Source organism: Balaenoptera acutorostrata, chromosome 7, assembly GCF_949987535.1.
Source record: "Balaenoptera acutorostrata chromosome 7, mBalAcu1.1, whole genome shotgun sequence".
In the NCBI taxonomy this organism is placed as follows: domain Eukaryota; kingdom Metazoa; phylum Chordata; class Mammalia; order Artiodactyla; family Balaenopteridae; genus Balaenoptera; species Balaenoptera acutorostrata.
In genome coordinates, this window is record NC_080070.1 from 33,511,405 (window position 1) to 33,532,390 (window position 20,986).

The 20,986-nt window shown below is 37.1% G+C and overlaps 1 protein-coding gene across 3 annotated transcripts in view; it reads right to left on the reverse strand.

The window, feature by feature from the left end:
* Window positions 1–20,986, reverse strand: part of CFTR (CF transmembrane conductance regulator) — a 195,621-nt gene that overhangs the window by 100,381 nt on the left and 74,254 nt on the right. For all 3 annotated transcript variants that reach the window (XM_057550593.1, XM_057550594.1, XM_007195128.2), the window contains one exon: window positions 17,287–17,478. In XM_057550593.1, the coding sequence (XP_057406576.1) occupies window positions 17,287–17,478 (192 nt within the window). The remainder of the gene's footprint in view (window positions 1–17,286; window positions 17,479–20,986) is intronic.

The window sequence follows — 20,986 nt, forward strand, 5'->3', positions numbered from 1 at the left end:
TTTATAAAGGAGAAACTAACACACCATTGTAAAGCAATTATACTCCAATAAAAATGTTTTTAAAAATTAAATAAATAAATAATAAAAATTAAAAAAAGACTTTATCCAGTAGCAGTACTTTCCTCAATAATATTTTAATGGTGTATAAAATATTTTCTTTGGTAACTATAGTATATCTAACCAGAGGTTATCACAACTGCTATCCAAAATACTCATTATAGTGACTGGGGTATAGACACACATACATTTGAATATACATACATATATACACACATGTAGATTGCATTTTTATACATCTGTATAGATGTACATAGATGTGTGTATACGTATATTATTTACACATATATGTATGGTATACATACATATATGCATGTGTTTATTCAGCTTGATCTCTATCATCCACTATTATGGTGCTAAGCAAGTGAATTCTGCATAAGTAAAAGGGGATGTTTATTGATATTTTCCTTCTGAACTAGGTTACTAGTTCTCTTATCAAAAAAAAATAAAACATATGTGGAAGATATGGAGTTCTTAAGTATCAAGTTGTCTCACTTTCCAAAGGTTTATCCTCTTCAATCCTGTTAACATAACATAATGAGAGCTGATTCATGGGATACGATGATATCCCATGACCCTAAAATATAGGAGAAGTCATATTTTTTCTCAGCTGGTGGCAGATAGCTTGGCCAAAGAACGTATGATCCACATTACTTTAAACAATTCAAATTCATTCAATCAAACTGATCATGTCACACCCCTGCTTAAAACAAAACATCATAAAACAGACGCCCAAAAATATATTGGATCCTTGTGAATTCCAGAATAAAATCCAAACTTTAAAAGATGGCATACAGGGACTTCCTTGGTGGCGCAGTGGTTAAGAATCCACCTGCCAATGCAGGGGACACAGGTTTGAGCCCTGGTCCAGGAAGATCCTACATGCCACGGAGCAACTAAGCCCCTGTGCCACAACTGCTGAGCCTGCGCTCTGGAGCCCATGAGCCACAACTACTGAGCCTGCGTGCCTAGAGCCCGTGCTCTGCAGCAGGAGAAGCCACCACAATAAGAAGCCTGTGCACTGCAATGAGGAGTAGCCCCTGCTCACGGCAACTAGAGGGAAAGCCCGTGCGCAGCAACGAAGACCCCATGCAGCCAAAAAATAAATTAATTAATTAAAAAAATAAAAATAGAAAGATGGCATACAAAACTTTTCCCAGCTCACTTCTTCAGACTCACCTCCCAGCACTCCTCCAAATACGTCTTGACCCTTAGCCACACGAAAGTTTTATTGTTCTCCAAATTTACCATATCTTTCACTATTTGCACCTGCCAGTCCCTCTATCTAGAATGGCTTTCCTCTACTTCTTTATCTGGCAAATTCCTTTAAAATCAATAAAAATTTAATATCCTCCATAAAGTCTTCCATGACTTTTTTGACAACTAGTCATGACTTTTCTGTTCCTATGTGTTATAAGAGCTTTCATCTCTTTTCTTATTGTCTGTTTACCCTCAAAGACTGTGAGCTTCTCAAGGGCAAGGGCAGGGTTATAATTTGCTCTATGCTTTGGGAACCAGGACAGGTTTAAATTATTATAGGCATATGTTCCAAACAGTGAGCAAGTATTTTAGGCAACTTAGAGATGGTTAAGATTAATCCCCTGCATTCGGGAGCTTACAATCTATAATCTATCAAGGACAACTTAATGAAAGAGCTGGATTTTGAGCTGAGATGTGGCTTCATGCCTGGGAGAACCTTTGTGTCTTCCTCATCGAACCTAACCAAGTCTGCCCCCAACTTATCTCTCTGGCCAGCTTGAGATACTGGGATATGTCACCAGAGCACACTCGTTAACCCAAAATAATAAATAAAGTTAAATGGTAAAGCTACCGTCATTTGAAAAGTAGATTCTGGGGGCTTCCCTGGTGGCTCAGTGGTTGAGAATCTGCCTGCCAATGCAGGGGACACGGGTTCGAGCCCTGGTCTGGGAAGATCCCACATGCTGCGGAGCAACTAGGCCCGTGAGCTACAATTACTGAGCCTGCGCATCTGGAGCCTGTGCTCCGCAACAAGAGAGGCCGCGATAGTGAGAGGCCCGCGCACCGCGATGAGGAGTGGCCCCCGCTTGCCACAATTGGAGGAAGCCCTCGCACAGAAACGAAGACCCAACATAGCAATCAATCAATCAATCAATCAATCAATCTTAAAAAAAAAAAAAAAAGAAAAGTAGATTCTGATGGAGAATAAACAGACAGATGAACGGAACAGAATATTCCACAAACAAACAAACAAACCCACACATAGATCAGAACCTAGCATAAAAGTGTTAGAATGACAGTTTATAGGGAAAGGAGAAACTGCTCAAAAAATTATCTCGTGACATATGGATCCCCATTTGGAAGATAAAATTAGACCCCTAGCTCATACCAAATACAAAAATTAATTCCAATGGTTTGTAGTCCTGAATGGAAAAAATGAAACTTTAAGAATATTGAGAATACACAAGAATATATTTTTATGATTTGTATTAGAAAGGATTGTCTTAAAGATAAAGAACAAACCATAAAAGACAATATGGATGTAATTCATTATATGAAAATCAAAAAAACTCTCTATAACAGAAGATTCTAGAACAAAACATACATTGCATTACCTCCCATCCCTAAAGGACAGTAATGCAATGTATATAACTGTTTTAGTCCAGTCCCTCCAAGCTGCAGATACCAAGAAAGTATTGAACATGAAATTATCTTATTATGGGAAATACTTGTATAAAAGAAAACAGGAAAGGAGGCAAGGAAGGCTGGGAGACCTGTCAGACCTCAATGCAGTTCCAACCCAAGTGAAGGAGAGAAGGACAGAAGGTTAGATGGAAAGACATTAGAACACTTTGCAATCTAAGCAAGGTTTGACAGAGCCACCTGGGAGTCTCTGAGCCAAAATCCGTTAATAAATAAGTCCCATGTCTTTCAGACACAAATCTGCTTCAGTATCCCTGCCACAGTCAATCATTTGTGGGAAGGTGTAGTCTCAAGACAAACTCTGAAAGTGAAGGATTTTAACTCATAGCAGTGGGCCCTCATTCAACTACATTCCCTAAGACAGAGGTGTATAAGGCACATCTGACAGCTACCACAATCTTACCAAAGCAACTGGCAAAGGATATGTAGTCAAATGGCTAACAAATATAATCTCACAAGCCATCAGGGAACTGCAAATTAGAACAGTAAAGAGATAGGACTTCTTACAACTTAGAATGGCAAAAATTAAACTCTCTGTCAATAACAAGAGTTTTCAAAGACTGAGGAAATGGGAACGCTCATAAATGACTGGTGGTAGTGTAAATCGGTACAGCTACTTTAAAATACAATTTGGCAGGGCTTCCCTGGTGGCGCAGTGGTTGAGAGTCTGCCTGCTAGTGCAGGGGACACGGGTTCGAGCCCTGGTCTGGGAAGATCCCACATGCCGCGGAGCAGCTGGGCCCGTGAGCCACAATTGCTGAGCCTGCGCGTCTGGAGCCTGTGCCCCGTGACGGGAGGGGCCGCGATAGAGAAAGGCCCGCGCACCGCGATGAAGAGCGGTCCCCGCACCGCGATGAAGAGTGGCCCCCGCTTGCCGCAACTGGAGAAAGCCCTCGCACGAACCGAAGACCCAACACAGCCAAAAATAAATAAATAAATAAATAAATAAATAAATAAGAAAATCCTTTAAAAAAAAAAAAATACAATTTGGCAGCATCTAGTGACACTGGAAAGGTACATACATATCCTAGGACACCACAATTCATCTGTTTACACCGGAGAAACTCTTACACATGTGCAAAGAGAAATATTCAAAGATTGTCATTGCAGTGCTAAGTAAAACCTTAGAACAATCTAAATATTCATCAAGAGCAGAGTAAATAAAATGTTACACATAAGCACCATACAGCAGTTTAAAAGAATGAAATAAATTTCTACATCTAAGTAGCATAGCTATACCTCAAAAAGGTAATTGGGGCAAAGAAAGCAAGTTGAAGAATTATGTGTACAAATTATACCATTTATGTAAATTCTAAAGCCACACAAAACTATTAAGTATTGTTTATAGATAAATATATATGGTGTAAATTCATTTAAATGGATTGGAAAAGTACATATCACATTTGTAACAGTGATTGCCTGAAGTTTGGGGTTTATGGAAGAATCATGGTGAGAAGGATTTGGTGAAATGTTTGGGTTTTTTTTTTTTTTATTTATTTATTTATTTTTGGCTGTGTTGAGTCTTTGGTTCGTGCGAGGGCTTTCTCTAGTTGCGGCAAGTGGGGGCCACTCTTCATCGCGGTGTGGGGACCGCTCTTCATCGCGGTGCGCGGGCCTTTCACTATCGCGGCCCCTCCCGTTGCGAGGCACAGGCTCCAGATGCACAGGCTCAGTAGTTGTGGCTCACGGGCCCAGCTGCTCCGTGGCATGTGGGATCTTCCCAGACCAGGGCTCGAACCCGTGTCCCCTGCATTAGCAGGCAGATTCTCAACCACTGCGCCACCAGGGAAGCCCTGGTTTTTTTTTTTAACATCTTTATTGGAGTATAATTGCTTTACAATGGTGTGTTAGTTTCTGCTTTATAACAATGTGAATCAGCTATACATATACATATATCCGCATATCTCCTCCCTCTTGTGTCTCTCTCCCTCCCACCCTCCCTATCCCACCCCTCTAGGTGGTCACAAAGCACTGAGCTGATCTCCCTGTGCTATGCGGCTGCTTCCCACTAGCTATTGGTTTTACATTTGGTAGTGTATATATGTCCATGCCACTCTCTCACTTTGTCCCAGCTTACCCTTCCCCCTCCCCAGGCAGGATGGGAATAAAGACGCAGACCTACTAGAGAATGGACTTGAGGATTTGGTGAAATGTTCTTACAATTCGTCTAGGGCTCTAACAATATAGTTAAGAAAACAGGGATGTCGTCATATGAATGTTTCCTATCTGGAATAGATGCTAGTGATGCAGATTACCTTGAAAAAGCACGAAAATAAGAGATTCCTGCATCTGAAAAAGATTTGATGTTCTGAACCAATGCACTTGGCCTCTTTTTCTGGACTGAAACCATTTATGAAGAGAAATGTGTCAATATGGATAATTTAACAAGTATCTCAAAGATCATAACTACTAGAAAGCTGCCGAGATTGAAGTGAAACAAAATAGTAGGGGTAGGCTGAAGAGAATTGTGAATAAGCCCATTATTTTAAGATCAGATGCATTAATAACACCAATATCCTGCTGCTAACGTGAGTACTTGTTCTGATTACTGTATTGTTCATTTGGAGATTTCTTTATTAGTATTTAGCTTCTATTTGATTTAACATAAAACACTTTGTTTTGTATACACTGTTAAACATTTATCTTTGCTGATTACTAAGGGCACTCCAATCTGGTGCTATATTTATCTTAAGGGTGTTGGTTTTCAGCCTTGGTGCTATCATGAGTTTAAAAAGCAGCGTAAGAGCATGTGCTGCTCAGAGAAGCTTTGCACGCAGAGACAAATTCTATTTCTCTTTACTTGCACTGCAACTTCTCTTGAGTTCTCTTGGAGTTACCCATAAAAATTATTGGAGGAAATCATTTATTGGAATTAAGATACGGGGCATGATTTGATTTCTAATATAAAAATTAACTACTGAGATTTTTCTAAACCTAAATCTTAAAATAAATCAAATATAAACTTTTAAAAATTGTGATCAGTTAATTTTCCTGTTGAAGGAGACCCTGAAAAACCTTTCTTTGTAACCACCCTACACTGCCATTTCAGTTTTTAATAATTTTCTCATCACAGTTTATTTACAGATAAAATCAAATATCTGGATCATTGGTTTTCAAAGTGTGATCCCTGGACCAATTATTTCAGAATCACCTGGGGAGCTTGTTTAAAAATGCTGCACCTATTCTTACTCAGAAGAATTAGGGCAGAGTGCAGGAATCTGTGATTTTTAACCTGTGATTTTTATGCCTGTTTGAATAGATACCTGTTCTTTTGGCTAACTTCCTTTACAACATGCTGGTCAGAAAGGCAAATATCAACTTCAAAGGATTCTGCGCACAAAATACATTAAGTCTGTTTAAGATTGTAAAGCACTTGAAAATACTTAGATAAAGAGTACCAGAGAGGGTCAAAGTAATATTATAATAAATGTTCAATAAAGATTAACTTATTTTATTATTAAAAAGTATATAATATACTCAATGTTATGAACACACTTTTCACACAAATGTGTATCACTTTACTTTTTTAAAATGCACCTAAATTTCTTCACCCTGATATTATTCAACTGAGCCAGACAAACCAGAAGCTGTTAAAGAGCAACTGCTAATACAAAGCTCATCAACTCTGACTTGAACATAGAGGAATGGTATAGGGTATTACTATATTGAGAGAGAGAGAACTTTAAAGAAAGGGTGGAGTGTTACATTTAATGGTCCTATGTAATTATGCAATATTTGCTGAGTACATTTGAGCTTCCTGCGACTTTGTAGATAGGAAAATACCATAAACCTTGTTTTATGGCCGTCTTATCCCTCTTCAGAACAACCTTGACAATACAGCTGCTTGTGGTAAGGGAGGACGGTGAGCAGCCTGGGTTGAGGGAACATGAACTTCAGAAGTAATGCCATTCAATAAGGCATGTCTTTAACAGTGAATCATTAGACAGTTAATGCCCCTGTTGTTAATGTTTAATAATTACTAAGCACTTGTATTATGCTTTATGCACATGGAAACTAGGCAAGAAGGAGGAAGGAGAAAAGAAGTGTTGGGGGAACAGAGGGAAGGGGAAGGGAGAAGAGAGGAAGAAGAGAATGTGAGAACGCCAAGAGGTACTGTATAGAGAGAAAAAATGAATTAACCATGTCTGCACACAGCTGTTTTAACTGTGGATGTAGCTCTGTATGATACGCATCCACAGAGGGAGGTTAACTGCTAAAGCAGGGAATATACATGAATGAATTCTATAAATTAAAAACTGGAGTTCTGTTCATTAGGGAAGATAGTTTGTTGGCCTAAGTCAAACTTGATTACAAATAGCTGTACCTACAAATATTGGCTAAAGATTAATCCTTGCTAGAAAGCTTAAGAAGTGAGAACGTTCTATCAACTTGAAAAATAAAAACTCTTCTTTCACTGGGTTTTGGTACTGACCAAAAGTTTTCATAGCAGAAAACTCGAATTCCAATATATTTGTTATTGGACCCAACAAAAGTACAAAAAGCACTATTATAATAGATATTACGGTCTTTTGTCGTCAATATTAAACTACTGTTTAACATTCATATACATATATATACATACATGGTTTTATGTATGAACTTGTGAGTATATATGTAATTCTATTCATAGCTCGAAGAGCTGTAAAATACAGTGCTTTAATGTATCTTGGGATAAGTGTCCCCAAGGAAGTTAGAAAAGATACTTGAGACAAAGAATCTTATTTATTGTGTTCTAGCTCTACATTAGACTCATTTAACGACAGATTTCTGGACTCCAGATTTCAGATTCTCTGAAATGATTCTTAACAATCTATTTTTTAAAAGCTCTCTAGATGATTTTAATTCAGTTGGTCTAAGAATTGGCAGTTAAGAACCTATTCATTCCTTAACTATCTTTTCTAGGGCTACCCACCCAAGATGCTGGGACAAATCCAGCATCCAGAAAGTACTCCTTTCTCAGAGTTTCACTGGCACATTACTGTGTTATCTTGCACTTGATCCTGTTCTGGAGTTCCTCGCAGGTCTCCCAGGTCCCTAGTAACCAGGGCTCCTCAGGAGATGGGCTTCAATACGTCCTCACCCATCACCTCTGAAGTAATCCTACCAAGATCCTTATTCTCTCAAGAGCTCATTTTAGAAAACCAGCTGCTCAACTTGCCCTGAGAAGGCTTCCTTCCCTGAGCTGACTGCCCACCTACTTGGACCTCCATGTTTTAAATTTGAGGTCATGAGGCATGAAGAAGAGATTCTGCCCCAAGGTGAGAAGAAAAGAAGATAATTTGGGAGAAGATCCGGGAAGAAATGTTCTGACATTTAAATTTCAAGTGTATTAGTATAGGTGGTCTTCCCAAGATCCAGGAGTACGGAATTTAGGAGTATGGTAGCTTGATATGTCAATTATATGAAAATAAATATCCTCCAAAGACTTTTCAAAACTATGTCATGAAATTTTCAGTGCCGTTAGTTCACAAGTCTTTGTTATCATAACCTTCTCTTTCACAAATGGCAGACTTATAATCCCAATGGTTTAATAATACTGTTACAATCATAGTGACATTAACCAGCCTGAAGTCCTAACTCAAAGTCTGCAATGTTCAATGCATAAGTCGTAGGAGTTTCTAATAGGCAACAACCCTAATCGAGTATAGCAAAAAAGAGAAGAAGTCAGAAGGTTTGGATTCTCTTGCTGGTCCCATCAATTATGAGACGTGATCTTCAACAAGTCTCTCAAACTTTCACTTCTTACATTTTAAAATATGCATAACAATATTTCATAAATGTCTATCCACATCTCCATTATCCCCCTCCAGTTTGCATGTTACACTGGATAAATCTTCCTAAAATATTGTTTTTATTATGGCACTCCCTCCAGTGAAGAAAAGCAACCATGGAGGACCCACCTGCTCCCCTCCCAAGGGGCCTGTGCTCCCACTAAGCACCACGTTTTGCCGACTCCTCTTGCAGCTAAACCGCTGCATGAGAACTGGATTTCCCCAGGTATATGAAACATGAAAGTGAAGTGTGGATGACTCTCCCTTTCTGCCTCTTGTGGCTATTTGGTTTAATTGCTGGCAAGTGGGGAGACAGAAACCATGATCTGGTTGTTCTCTCCCAGTTCAGCTCTCATCATATACCCCTTCCTTTCCAGGTCCCAGCTTCGCTGCACTACCTAAAGCTCCCCTGAAAGTGCAGTGCTCTCACTTGACTCCAGCCCGTTTCATCCTACACCCCAGCCACACACAACTGGCCACAGCTCCTCGAAGGTACAATGTTCTCTGTTGGCTCCCGGCTTTGTACATTGTGTTCTCTTTCTGGAATGTTCTCCCTGTTCTTCATTCAAATGATTCCTACTCATCCATCAACTCTCACCTTAGATGTCACTTCCTCCAGGGAAACCTCACCTGACCTTCTAAGACCAGATTAAGTGCTGCTTCTCTATACCATATAAGTACCCGGTATTAACCAATATCATAGAACTTAACAAACTGCACTGGTTTTACTTGTTCATTTCAACCAGAATGAAAGACCTTTGAGGACAGGGATTGTGCCTTTTTCACCAGTAATTCCCAGAGTTTGACGCAGTCCCTAGTTTAATGTTTGCACTCACAAATATTTACTACATGAGTGAATATATATATTCATATATATGTGTGTGTGTGTGTGTGTGTGTATATATATATATATATATATATATATATATATATATATATTTCCCCCCCTAAAAAATCTGTAAGTCAAAAACTCATTACAGACAGGACCCTTGTTATACTTGCAGGCAGCATTCAGAGTACCTAACATATACTGTGTCCATAGCAGAAACTCAACAAATGCTTATTGAAATCAATTTTTTAATTTATGAAATTTGAATCAAGGGTAATTAAACCTTCTAAATAAAAATTAGGTATTATAGACTTGGTTCTGAAATATATTCATGGTAATATAATTGCTATTTCAAGGGCTATTTTTGTCTAGAGAATACTTATACTCAATTTTTAGAAAACCCAAGTTTCCCTTCCTGGAAAGGAATTTATGAACATTACCAAGTTCTAAGGTTCTATTAAAGTCTAAAGTTCTATTAAAATATAAGTGTAAAATCTTCTCTTGATCTCGTTTAATTAGCCATCACTACAAAATGGAAAATTCCAAGAGTGTAGGGTCCAGTATCCCAGTTCCTCAAAAGGGATGATGGTATATATATATATAATATATATCCCTATATATAATGATACAGCATGGCTTTGACCTTTGGAAAACTTAATGATTTTTTGTTTTTTAATATGAAGGCCTGGCCTAAATATCTTAATTTCATTATCTATTCATGAGATAGCTTGGTCCCAGACAGTTATAATACAACTTTTATACTACTGTTCTGTTGACCTGCCCACATCTTAGGAAGAGGGGCAGTCTTAGGGTTATTCAGGTTTTAGAGATGCAAGAACTCCCATTTGTTTAAGCTAATAATTAGTTCCAGAATTGTAATCTTAATTGCTAAACCCTAGTTCACACTTTTAGAATTCAGCACATTTTCATTTTGATTGTAAACTCTAGGGAAAGTGGTCACTAGATAACTAGAAAGTGAAAATTCAATGGACCAAGGTGTGCAAAAATGCTTAGCAGAGCAATGCTGACTTATGCCCTCCCAATGGATGTTAGCTAGTATTTATTTTTAAGTTCCAGGGTTCAAATGAAGTGAAATAATAGTCTAGTTCAGGAAACGCTATGGTGTTCCTGTTTGGTTCCACAGTTTTATTAAATAAATGTACTTGCTTCATATCATAATAAATCAGTGGGAGTGCTTTCAAACTTAATTACCTATCAATCAGTAGAAAATGACAGGTGGTTCAAGGTACAGTCACTTAGTGTGGTTTATTCTGGTTTAGGGGACATAGTTCAGTGTGTTTCGAATATCTGCTTTGGATGTCTATTATATCTTGGCTACTACTGAATGCAAATGTTAATTTGTGTGGCACCATTTTATTTACAGATCTCACAACTGAACATTCCTGAATTCTCCTACAATGGTGGATTGACCACCCAAAGGTTAAGTCTGTTCAATGCAGGTTACTTTTGGCCAGATCTGAAGATCCAGGGGTCAAATTCAAATTTAATTAGTCTTGTGGTATCTGCATGATGGAATTTATTTTCCAGCACAGCTGTTAACTCATTTCTTTGCTTACTTCCCTCCCAAGTTTTTCATACTTCTTGCCAGTTTCCCTCCCAAGATTTCTTTCTCTTAGTAATTTCTTGCCAAGTTCCCTCCCAATTTTTTTTTCTTCTAGTGACTAAATATGGAAACTGTCTAGTGGAATAGAAAACACAAACAGATTTTACTTCTTCAACTTACACAGTAAATATTTTTATTACAACGTGTATGTAATGAATGGCCGTGACAAATATTTACCTAATGACGACCATTTTGTGGTTACAGAAGGACTGCAACAGCTTTGTGAAAACCAATTACATATCCTTAGCCTCGGACCTATTCTCACATCCCCCACCCCACCTCCCACCACGCACTATTACAAAAGCCAATTACTGCTCCAAACCAGGTCCTTTTACAAGAGAGTGAGTCACTGAAGAAAGACAGTCCAATTACTTGGTACCCAAACACTAGCCTGCCTGGGATCCGTTGCTGTCAGTTGTGAGGCAGTGTCATAGGATAAGATATTGGAGAATGGCAAAGGAGCGGTATTCTGGAAAGTTTTACAAGGCAAGAGGACAGTGAAACCTGTCACTCTTTCAATGACAAAATATGATTATAATCTCCTTACGGGATAAGTAAATTAATGGGGGCCCAATTATATTAATTCCTCTTTTTGAGCTAGCAAAATCTTCAGTGCTGGTTACAAAAGACACAAATATTTAGGAGGATTCTAAGGGTAGTTTGGGAACGTGGAAAGAAAACATTGGAGGATAAGTTAATGGGCACAAGGATACAAAATGGTATTTTTAAGAATTAACTATTAATTTGTCTAGAAATCCATTCTACTATAATCTAGATCCAAAGTAGGACATATAAGCAAGACATGGAGAAGTTCCTGAAAGAGGAGACCTAAAGGTGAAGAGTCTGAACAGGACTTGCTTTCTCGTGTCTGCTTGTTACAATTTATTCTATCAGCATAGCACTGTCTCCATGCCCTTCCCTGTGATAAAGTCTTCACTCAATCCCACTGGCTGAATAGTTTTCAACCACAGACTGAAATCAGAAAACTATGTGAACTATGTTGTGCATGCTTTTTCCTATCCAAGCGAATTTGCACCTACCTGCCTACTCCTATGACACCAGGCATCATTACACACTCAAGTGCTTTGTAGATATCAAAGTTGAATAAAAACACAAAAATGATGAAGAAAATATTCCGCCTCATCTACAGTTCCAAGTCTAGATGTAGTACATTAAGAAACAGATCAGCTTTGGCAGTCAAAATGAAAACCTATTGAATCATGAATGTTTGTATTTGGTGATAGGGGCCACAGAGAGAACACGCTGAGGGAGTGCTGGGCTGACACCAGGTGTTAACCCTCAAGGATTCTGTAGGTATTTTGTGTTCCTGTGCTCAAAACTCCTCCACCAGATGCTTAAAAAAATAAAACCTTCATTTTGGAAGGTTCTCACTGGCCTCTTTCAAAGGCAGGAACAGTTGTTTAACAACAACAAAAATCGGAAACTCTAAAGTCACTGAAAATAGGGGAAACTTGATTTTGACTGCCAGGATAGTCTAGCACTTTTAATTATGTTTGTCACTCCCAGCAAAAACTTTCTGTTGTATAATTGTCTCCTCAAACTCTGAGACTGTGAGACTCAGAAAAGAACATTTTCTGAGCAAAATTCTTGCAACTGACATGCCTACTTCAAAATATTTCTGAAACAGTCATCCAGCAAGAATTTATCCTTCTCCCTATCAATGTGCTTGGTGGAGTATCCCAAAATAAAGTTTTTAGACTCACTATTCTCAAGGAATTTACCATGTAGTTGGATAGATAACAGCATACAGGAAACATTCAGTAAAGAGAAGAGAAAATCATATACTAATGTACTCATTGTACTTACTACATTTGCCAGTTTAAAGTACAGGAATTTAGGAGATGCTGGATGGTTTCGCCTATCGTAAGATGACTAGGAAGACCTAAGTCAGTTGCAAATGTCAGCAGGACAGAAAGGAGCAGGGACTCAGGGACTATTAAAAATAAAAAGCTAAGTGTTTTATTTGCTATTTTAAGGCAAAGAGGATGAAGAGTGAATTGTACAATAAAAAAACAAAAAACATCGTCATTATTAAAACCCATCTAGTGGTGTCCTCCACTGGTACTTTGTTAGCAAGACCTGTGATCCCTCTGCTTGATCAGACATCTTAGTTCTATGTAACTGACCTCCACATCCTTCTTTGCTAAACCCATAGCATCTCTACCTGTACCTCTTTCCAGTTCCTGTTACGCAAGGAATCCTTAATCCTAAACCAATTTCTCTTCTCTTCTAATATCTAGAGGAAAGAAATATTCATTTTCCCAAAGGCTCATTTTTCCTGATGCTCTTTCCTAAGGATGCAAATATTGAACAGTATACACATAAGGGATTCCTTATCTTCTCATAATTACTCTGATACTTTTGTCTCTTCTTGTCCATCATTGACATTATCTGGATTACTGAAATAGCTTCCTATTAGTCTTCCTCCTTCTAATCAGAATAGCAAAAAGTACTACTACTACTACTAATAATAATCGCTGTTTTATTTATTAAGTACTTTCTATGTGCCAGAAGAATCCACAAAACCCTATAAAATAGGTAATATTATCCTTATATTGCAGAGGATAAAACTCAGTATACAGCAAGGTTAAATAACTTTCTTCAGTAGCCCAGCTCTATTAGGTTTCAAAATCTCTGTTCTTTCTGCTAATCCACAAAGGTTCGAATCATGTCCACCTTAATTCTGCTTCTCATATCACAGCCAAAGAGATATATCTGAATTGCAAAGCTGATTACATCACTTCCCTGATTAAAGCTCTCCAAGACCAAATTCCTGAGACTGGTTTTCAAGGCTCCCAAGTCATGGCCCTCCGGCTTCATTCCTCCCCACTCACGGTCCCCCAATAACACTCTCCTTCTATCAAGATGCTTGTGGTTCCCCGCGCAAACCAAGTGGTTTCATGTCTGGTTTTTCTGCTCATGCAGTTTCCTCTGTCCAGAATATATTTTCCATTTTTACTTATCCTTCAAGGTGTCTGTTTTTAGAGAAAGCCTCCCTGAGAAGCTCCCTCAGCTGGGCTTCTGTAGTACCTGAGAGCACTTCTAGCCCAACGCTTGCTATATTATACTGAAATAGTCTCTTTGCATATGTTTTCTTTGAGTAAAGGAATAATAAGGTTTTCATTTGGTACCCACCCTGCCTCCACCACAGTGAATGGTGTCTGGTAATCACAGAAGTCATGTTGTGGGGTTTGAAAGGGACAGAGAAACTAGAACCACCTCCTAACCCTGTGGCCATTTCTGGAGCATGGAACCAATATGCCTACACGCCAGACCTTCAGGATCGTATGCCAACTGTTTTCTTCCACAGAACACTCCAACTTTTGTTGATTGGGTCATGTAGACCAGCTATAGATGACCACTTTTATAATTTTCTCTTAAAACTGCTTTTGTCAGCATCAAAATTGATACTGATGATTTTTCATGGCTCTCTTCAATTATGCCAAACCCCACCTTTTTCCACAGTACTCACTAACAAGAACAGGGTCTCAGACACATTTATCTTACGTCATGCTCTCTAGCAGTATTCTCCACCTCCAAAGGAAATAGAAATGAGCTACTGTTTACTGAATGGCTAATTTGTACCACATGTTGTTAGGCACCTATTTATCGCATTTAATTTTCTCAACAATCCAGGGAACATCACTCATCAATCTTCACTTCTTCATATCAACCTAATCTTCTCTACTTTATTGGCAGCTCTAATGTTCTTAATCAAAAAAATTCCTCCAACGCCATAAGTTTCACTCTTGTCACCATTAGTATTCCACAGGGAATCATTCCATCAGAGGACATCAGCCTTGTGCCTCCTCTGGAGATTATTCCTTACATTAGCAGACTCAGCTTCATCCTTTTACTCCTATAGAAATGTCTCTTTTCTTCCTATTAGAGCAGCCATTACATTCTTTATTGATTTTTTTTTCCTACTGGCCCATGAACTTCCGCAGTATATAGATCTTGCTCTATTCATATTTTCATAAAATACAGCAAGTCTCAATAAATGTTTTCAAAATTGACTCCCTATTTTCTTATAGTTTAAAAGTTCATTTAGGCACAGAAAACCATATATTGTATGATTCTAATTATGTGAAATATCTAGAATAGGAATATTTTAAAGACAAAAGTTTGCTTAGGGCTGGGTGGACGAGTTAGGTATGAGAGAATGTAAATTGATTGCTAACCGGGATTTCTTTTAGAGGAGTTGAAAATGTGGTGATGGTTGTACAACCTTGAGAATATACTAAAAAAAAAAAAAAAAAAAAAAAGGATTATACACTTTAAAAATAATTTTAAGGCTGGCCATGGAATCAGAAAAAAAAGGAATAATATGTTTTTACTCTTATCCTCTTTCCTTCATTATTTTAACAGTTTTATCAAGATATAATTCACATACCATACAACCATTCATTAAAATACAGGTCACTTTACTATGCACTCTTTAGAAAATAGACTACATCTTATTCAACTTGGCATTCTCAGGACCTAGCACAGTATTCAGAAGATAGTAAATGCTCATTCTATGAATTAGGTACCTATACCTCTGAATCTACTACTACTAATATAGCTATGCCATATTTGGGTTAAATATACTTTCATAGGTTTACTTGGGGGGAATCAAGACACCAATTATAAAACCATTTCTATGGGAAAAGATATATTCAAAGCAAAAAATAAAACCTACCAGAAACCTGCCAACACCTTGCCACTAATAAACAAAGAGAGCCCATGATTTATCTTGCAGGGCACTCACTATCAGTCCTACATCCTAGCCCCCTCCTAGACAAATATCTATATTGTCTAGAAACACGCAGATTCTTTATAACAAATTTAATGAGTGTTCCAACCTCTAGGTTTTGAAATACTATCCCTGGAAGAAGAGCTTTTGAGGAATGAAGAATATTTCTTCAAGGTAAATCCAGTATTTTTCAGGATAGCTTTCATTTTTATTATGCTTTCAGGGTGTATGAAAAATAAGAGAATGGAGCTTTAAAAAACTACTGTTGAATAAGTCAGTACATACATAAAAAGCCATTTGTTCAAGGATGTAGCCCTCTTTTGTAAGGACTGCAGTTTCTATCTAATCCACAATTAGCCTTTTTTCTATTTTTCTTGCACTGCATTTTAAGCTTCATTTTATTCCACTGCAATTTTTTTTCATAAAAGTTGATTTAAAGGAATCTACTAATGTCAAATGCCATTTACCAAGGATAGTGATTTTGAATCAAGATCATTATTCAGGCAATACTACTAATAAACCTCATAATGTCATATTTTCCCTGCTGATAAACCTCATAATGATATATTCCCTACCATTAACATCGATAATTATTGAACCCTTTATCATGCAATTTATGTATTGAATAGTACAAGATCCATGTACTGACTTCATTTGGAATGCTTTCTGTATTTCCAGATGATTAGCTCATTCCTCGATATTGTTACGAAGTGATTCGTCATAATTTTGCCTCTGTTTCAGAGAATTAGTCACTAAAGGTTGTATGGTTACATGTTCAAGGCCAAAGGATGAGATATAATCACAATTTAATCGCTGATTCCCTACCGGAGGTCAATGTTTGTTTCATTAGGCTATGGTGTTATTAAAATAATTAAAATCCTCTTATGTAATTTTGAAGTACCTTTTAAAAAATATATGCTATATAAATGTCTATGGAGGACATCTGTCTCACTAATAAGTGTACAAAATTCTTACCATTCATAGAGTTTTTATTGTAACCAAACCAGACCACCATTTAAAAAATAAATTGTAAAAAAAATTAAAAATTTTTAAAAATAAATAAATAAATAAATAAATCGTAACTTCTTTATGTTTCTGCAAGCTTCTTACAGCAGGGGTCAGATATTTTATTAATTAATTTACTCACAGTTTACCCATTGTGGAAATGTGATTAATATATACAGATTGAGGGCTTCCCTGGTGGCGCAGTGGTTGAGAATCTGCCTGCCAATGCAGGACACACGGGTTCGAGCCCTGGTCTGGGAAGATCCCACATGCCGTAGAGCGGCTGGGCCCGCGAGCCACGATTACTGAGCCTGCGCGTCTGAAGCCTGTGCTCTGCAACAAGAGAGGCCCGCGCACCGCGATGAAGAGTGGCCCCGGCTTGCCACAACTAGAGAAAGCCCTCGCGCAGAAACGAAGACCCAGCACAGCCATAAATAAATAAATAAATAAAATTTAAAAATAAAAATAAAAAATATATATACAGATTGATTAAGTAAAAAGTTAAATATATAGTTTGAAGGTTTCATATGCATAATCAGATATTTTTCACATAGTTACTTACCTCTTCTAGTTGGCATGCTTTGATGACACTCCTATATCTATACTCATCATAGGAAACACCAAAGATGATGTTATCTTTAATGGTGCCAGGCATGATCCAGGAAAACTGAGAGCAGAATGAAATTCTTCCACTGTGCTTAATTTTACCCGCTGAAGGCTCCAGTTCTCCCATAATCATCATTAGAAGTGAAGTCTGGAAATAAACCCATTGTTATTAAGTTAAATCACTTGATCAAATCACTCTCAGGATGCACGTGCCTCCAACTGTCATCCTAAGCAGAAGTATCTATTCTAATTTTTAAAGATTCTATATTAATTTATTCAATTCAAAAAATTTTAAGCACTTCCTGTTCTAGATATACTGCTATGCACAAAAGATACAAAGAGGAATAAAAGAGACAATTACAATGGAGTGTGATAAGTGCTACAATAGAGGCTCACAGAGATGGGGCACCTAATTCAGATTGTTGGGATGGGTTTGGAAGAGGTCAGGGAAAGATTAGTAACAGCTGACATTTATTGACAGCTCATTTATTTTCTCACATGCCTTATTCAATCTATCTAATGCCGTTGTACTTTTCTTGGAAACATGTTCAGAATCTGGGGGCTTCTTCCACTACTACCTGGATTAAGCTAATATCATCTCTTGCCAGAATAAATACAATAGCCTTCTAACTTATCTCCTTGCTCTGCCCTTGTCTTCCTATAATCTATTCTCAAAGTGGCCCTGTCAAAATGTAAGTCTGATCATGTTACTTTTCTACTGAAAACCCTCCAAAGGTTTCTAATGTCTTCAGAACAAAAGCCTAACTCCTCACAAGGCCCTTTGTAAGTCCCACAGAGCCTTTTTACAAGGTCCCAAGTAATGGTGTGGCACCCATTACTCCTCTGACAGCTCTACTCTCCATGGCTCACTGTGCCAACCCCAACGACCTCCTTGCTGTTGTGTGAACTGGACAGACACAGTCCCATTTCACAGGTTTGCTCCACCCCCTACCTGGAAGATTTCCCCAGAGAGCCACATGACCTAATCTCTCACCTCCTTCAAGTTTTTGCTCAAATGTTACCTTTCAATGAGGCCTTCCCTATCTCCACTGCTTAAAATCATACCCCTATCACCAATCTTCCTTTGTTTTATCTTCATAGTATTTACTATCATATGACATACACACACACACACACACACACATATGTATATCTCCCACTAGAATGTGAGCCTTTTGGGTTGAGGAAGAGGGTATGTTGTGGGTTTTTTTCACTACTATATCCTCAGGGCCTAGAATGGTACCTGGCACAAAGTAGCTACTCAATATAATCGCTAAATGATATTGTATTTTACTCAATAATTTAATGATATGATACATTATATTAAATTAGAAGGGCTCAAAAACTTTAAACAGTGAATTACTGGTACACAAATATAGAAACCAATGGAAGAGAATTAAAACTACACAAACAGATCTAAATGCATAAAAGAACTAGTGTTTGATAAAGATGGCATCTAAAATCAGTGGAGAAAAATAGACTATTCAGTATATGGTGCTGAACAACTGAACAGCCAACTGGAGGTCAAACAAAAAAACTGTAGGCATATATCACACCATATGCATGATGAACTCCAAACAGGCCAAAGAATAAGTATAAAAATAAGACCATAAAATACTTGAAGAAAACATTGAAGGATGCCTAAATTAAAAAAGAAAGAAAAAAAATGGAGTAAGAAAGCCTTTCTATGACTCAAAATCCAGAAGCCATAAAATAAAAGATAAATTAAATCACGTTAAAAAAAATCTTGTGCACAGAAAACTAAAGGAAAAAATGTCAAGCTGAAGTAAATATTTGCAAGTTATATCACTCAAAGGAATAATTTCCCTCTTAAGTGATCTTAAAATCAAAAGGAAAAATACCAACATCCCATTAGAAAATTGTGCAAAGTATACAAACAGATATTTTACCAAAAATTAAAATAGAAGTGGCCTTTAAACATATGACAAGACATTGTACTTTATTCATAATAAGAGAAGTGCAAATTGAAAAACACACTGACATATGGCTTCACCCAATGAGACTGGAAATAATTCAAAAATTAGATGCCGTCTGCTGGGGATGCTGTGGGGGAATAAATCTGCAATCTTATGTGGACTGTATGGCCTGTGAATAAATCGATGCAACCTTCAGGAAGTTTGACAGATATACAAATGCTTTACCGTTTCTAGGAAGCTACATTGCAGAAATACTTGTAGACGTGCTGAATGGCATATATGCAAGATTAGTCATAGCATCATTCTTTGTGTTAGCTAAGCACTGGAAATAACCCAAATTGTCAATCGATAGGTGACTCATTACATTACAGACCTCTATCCAAACAATAAAATACTATGTAGCGATATATATAATATATATACATTCAAAAAATTAACAAGAGTAGCTGCCTGGGTTGGGAGAAAGAATGGTGGAAAGTGGCAAATAAGCAGAGGAGAAACAGAAGTGAGAGGGAAAATTTTCAACTTTTTATACATTTTAATTTTCCAGAATTTTTAATTTTTGATTAAATTTTAATAAATAATACTATCACCTAAAATATATTAGGAAGAAAGGAGGGACAAGAGACGACATCTTTGTGATATCTAGTTCAGTAAATTTTAAAATTCTTATTGTATAGGGAAAAAAAATCCGAAATTCCTTATTTCTACATAAAATTCTTCTATATAAAAATGAAAACTAGAAGTGTTATTTTCATATAGAACAGCTTTATAAATCCCAACAATGGAATGGATCTGATTATATATGGATTACATATCTATATATATAATATATAGATATATATATGTGTAGGCATATAATATTATATGTGTATATATACATATATATGTATACATATATATGCACACAATATACAGGTTAAATATAGGTTTGTATATGTTAAATAAAAAGGTTAAATATATATTTAACAATATTTATCTATATAAACTTATATAGATAAATATATAATATTTATCAATATAAACATTTATCAATAGTTTGGTATTTTGAGAGATGTGAAGTTAAATGTAAACATCATTGAATATAATATATATATAAAATACCAAATATTGATAAAACTTGGCAGACTTTGTATTTTATTTAAAAAGTAAGCAAAAACAGAAGCCAACAGCCATTCCACACATCTGATGCTCAGTTATTAGCAGAGCAAGCTAAGAGTTCCAGAGCAAGGCCAGCCAGGGCAGAAGACAGAGACTATGTGGTGTCAGGGGTTGTCAGCAAGGCCACAGACCTGCTTCAGTTGTGTAGACAACAGAAGAACTAAAAATCCCCACACCCTGGGGGCGATGCCATAAGCCAGCCTTTAGTTGGGGATACCCAGGAGTGTAGACTCTTACACCAATACTGCTTAATTAAAATAATTCAAGGAAGTTCCATAAATGAAAGATATTGAATGTAGATTAGAACCTCCCCCCCAAAATTCATTTTCCCAAAGACATTCAATTAAATAAATTTATATCAAGCACCTATTACATGCTAGGTACTATGATAGTCCTTGGAATATAAAAACAAAGAAGACATGGTTCCCCTACAGTTTAGACATTAATAACAAGGGAGAGTGATAAAATTAAACCTGACCTTACTGGGTTTTTTTAAAGAGACTAAGATGTGTGTTTTATTCAAAAATTAAACAGTCCAATAAAAATTAGGTTTTAAAA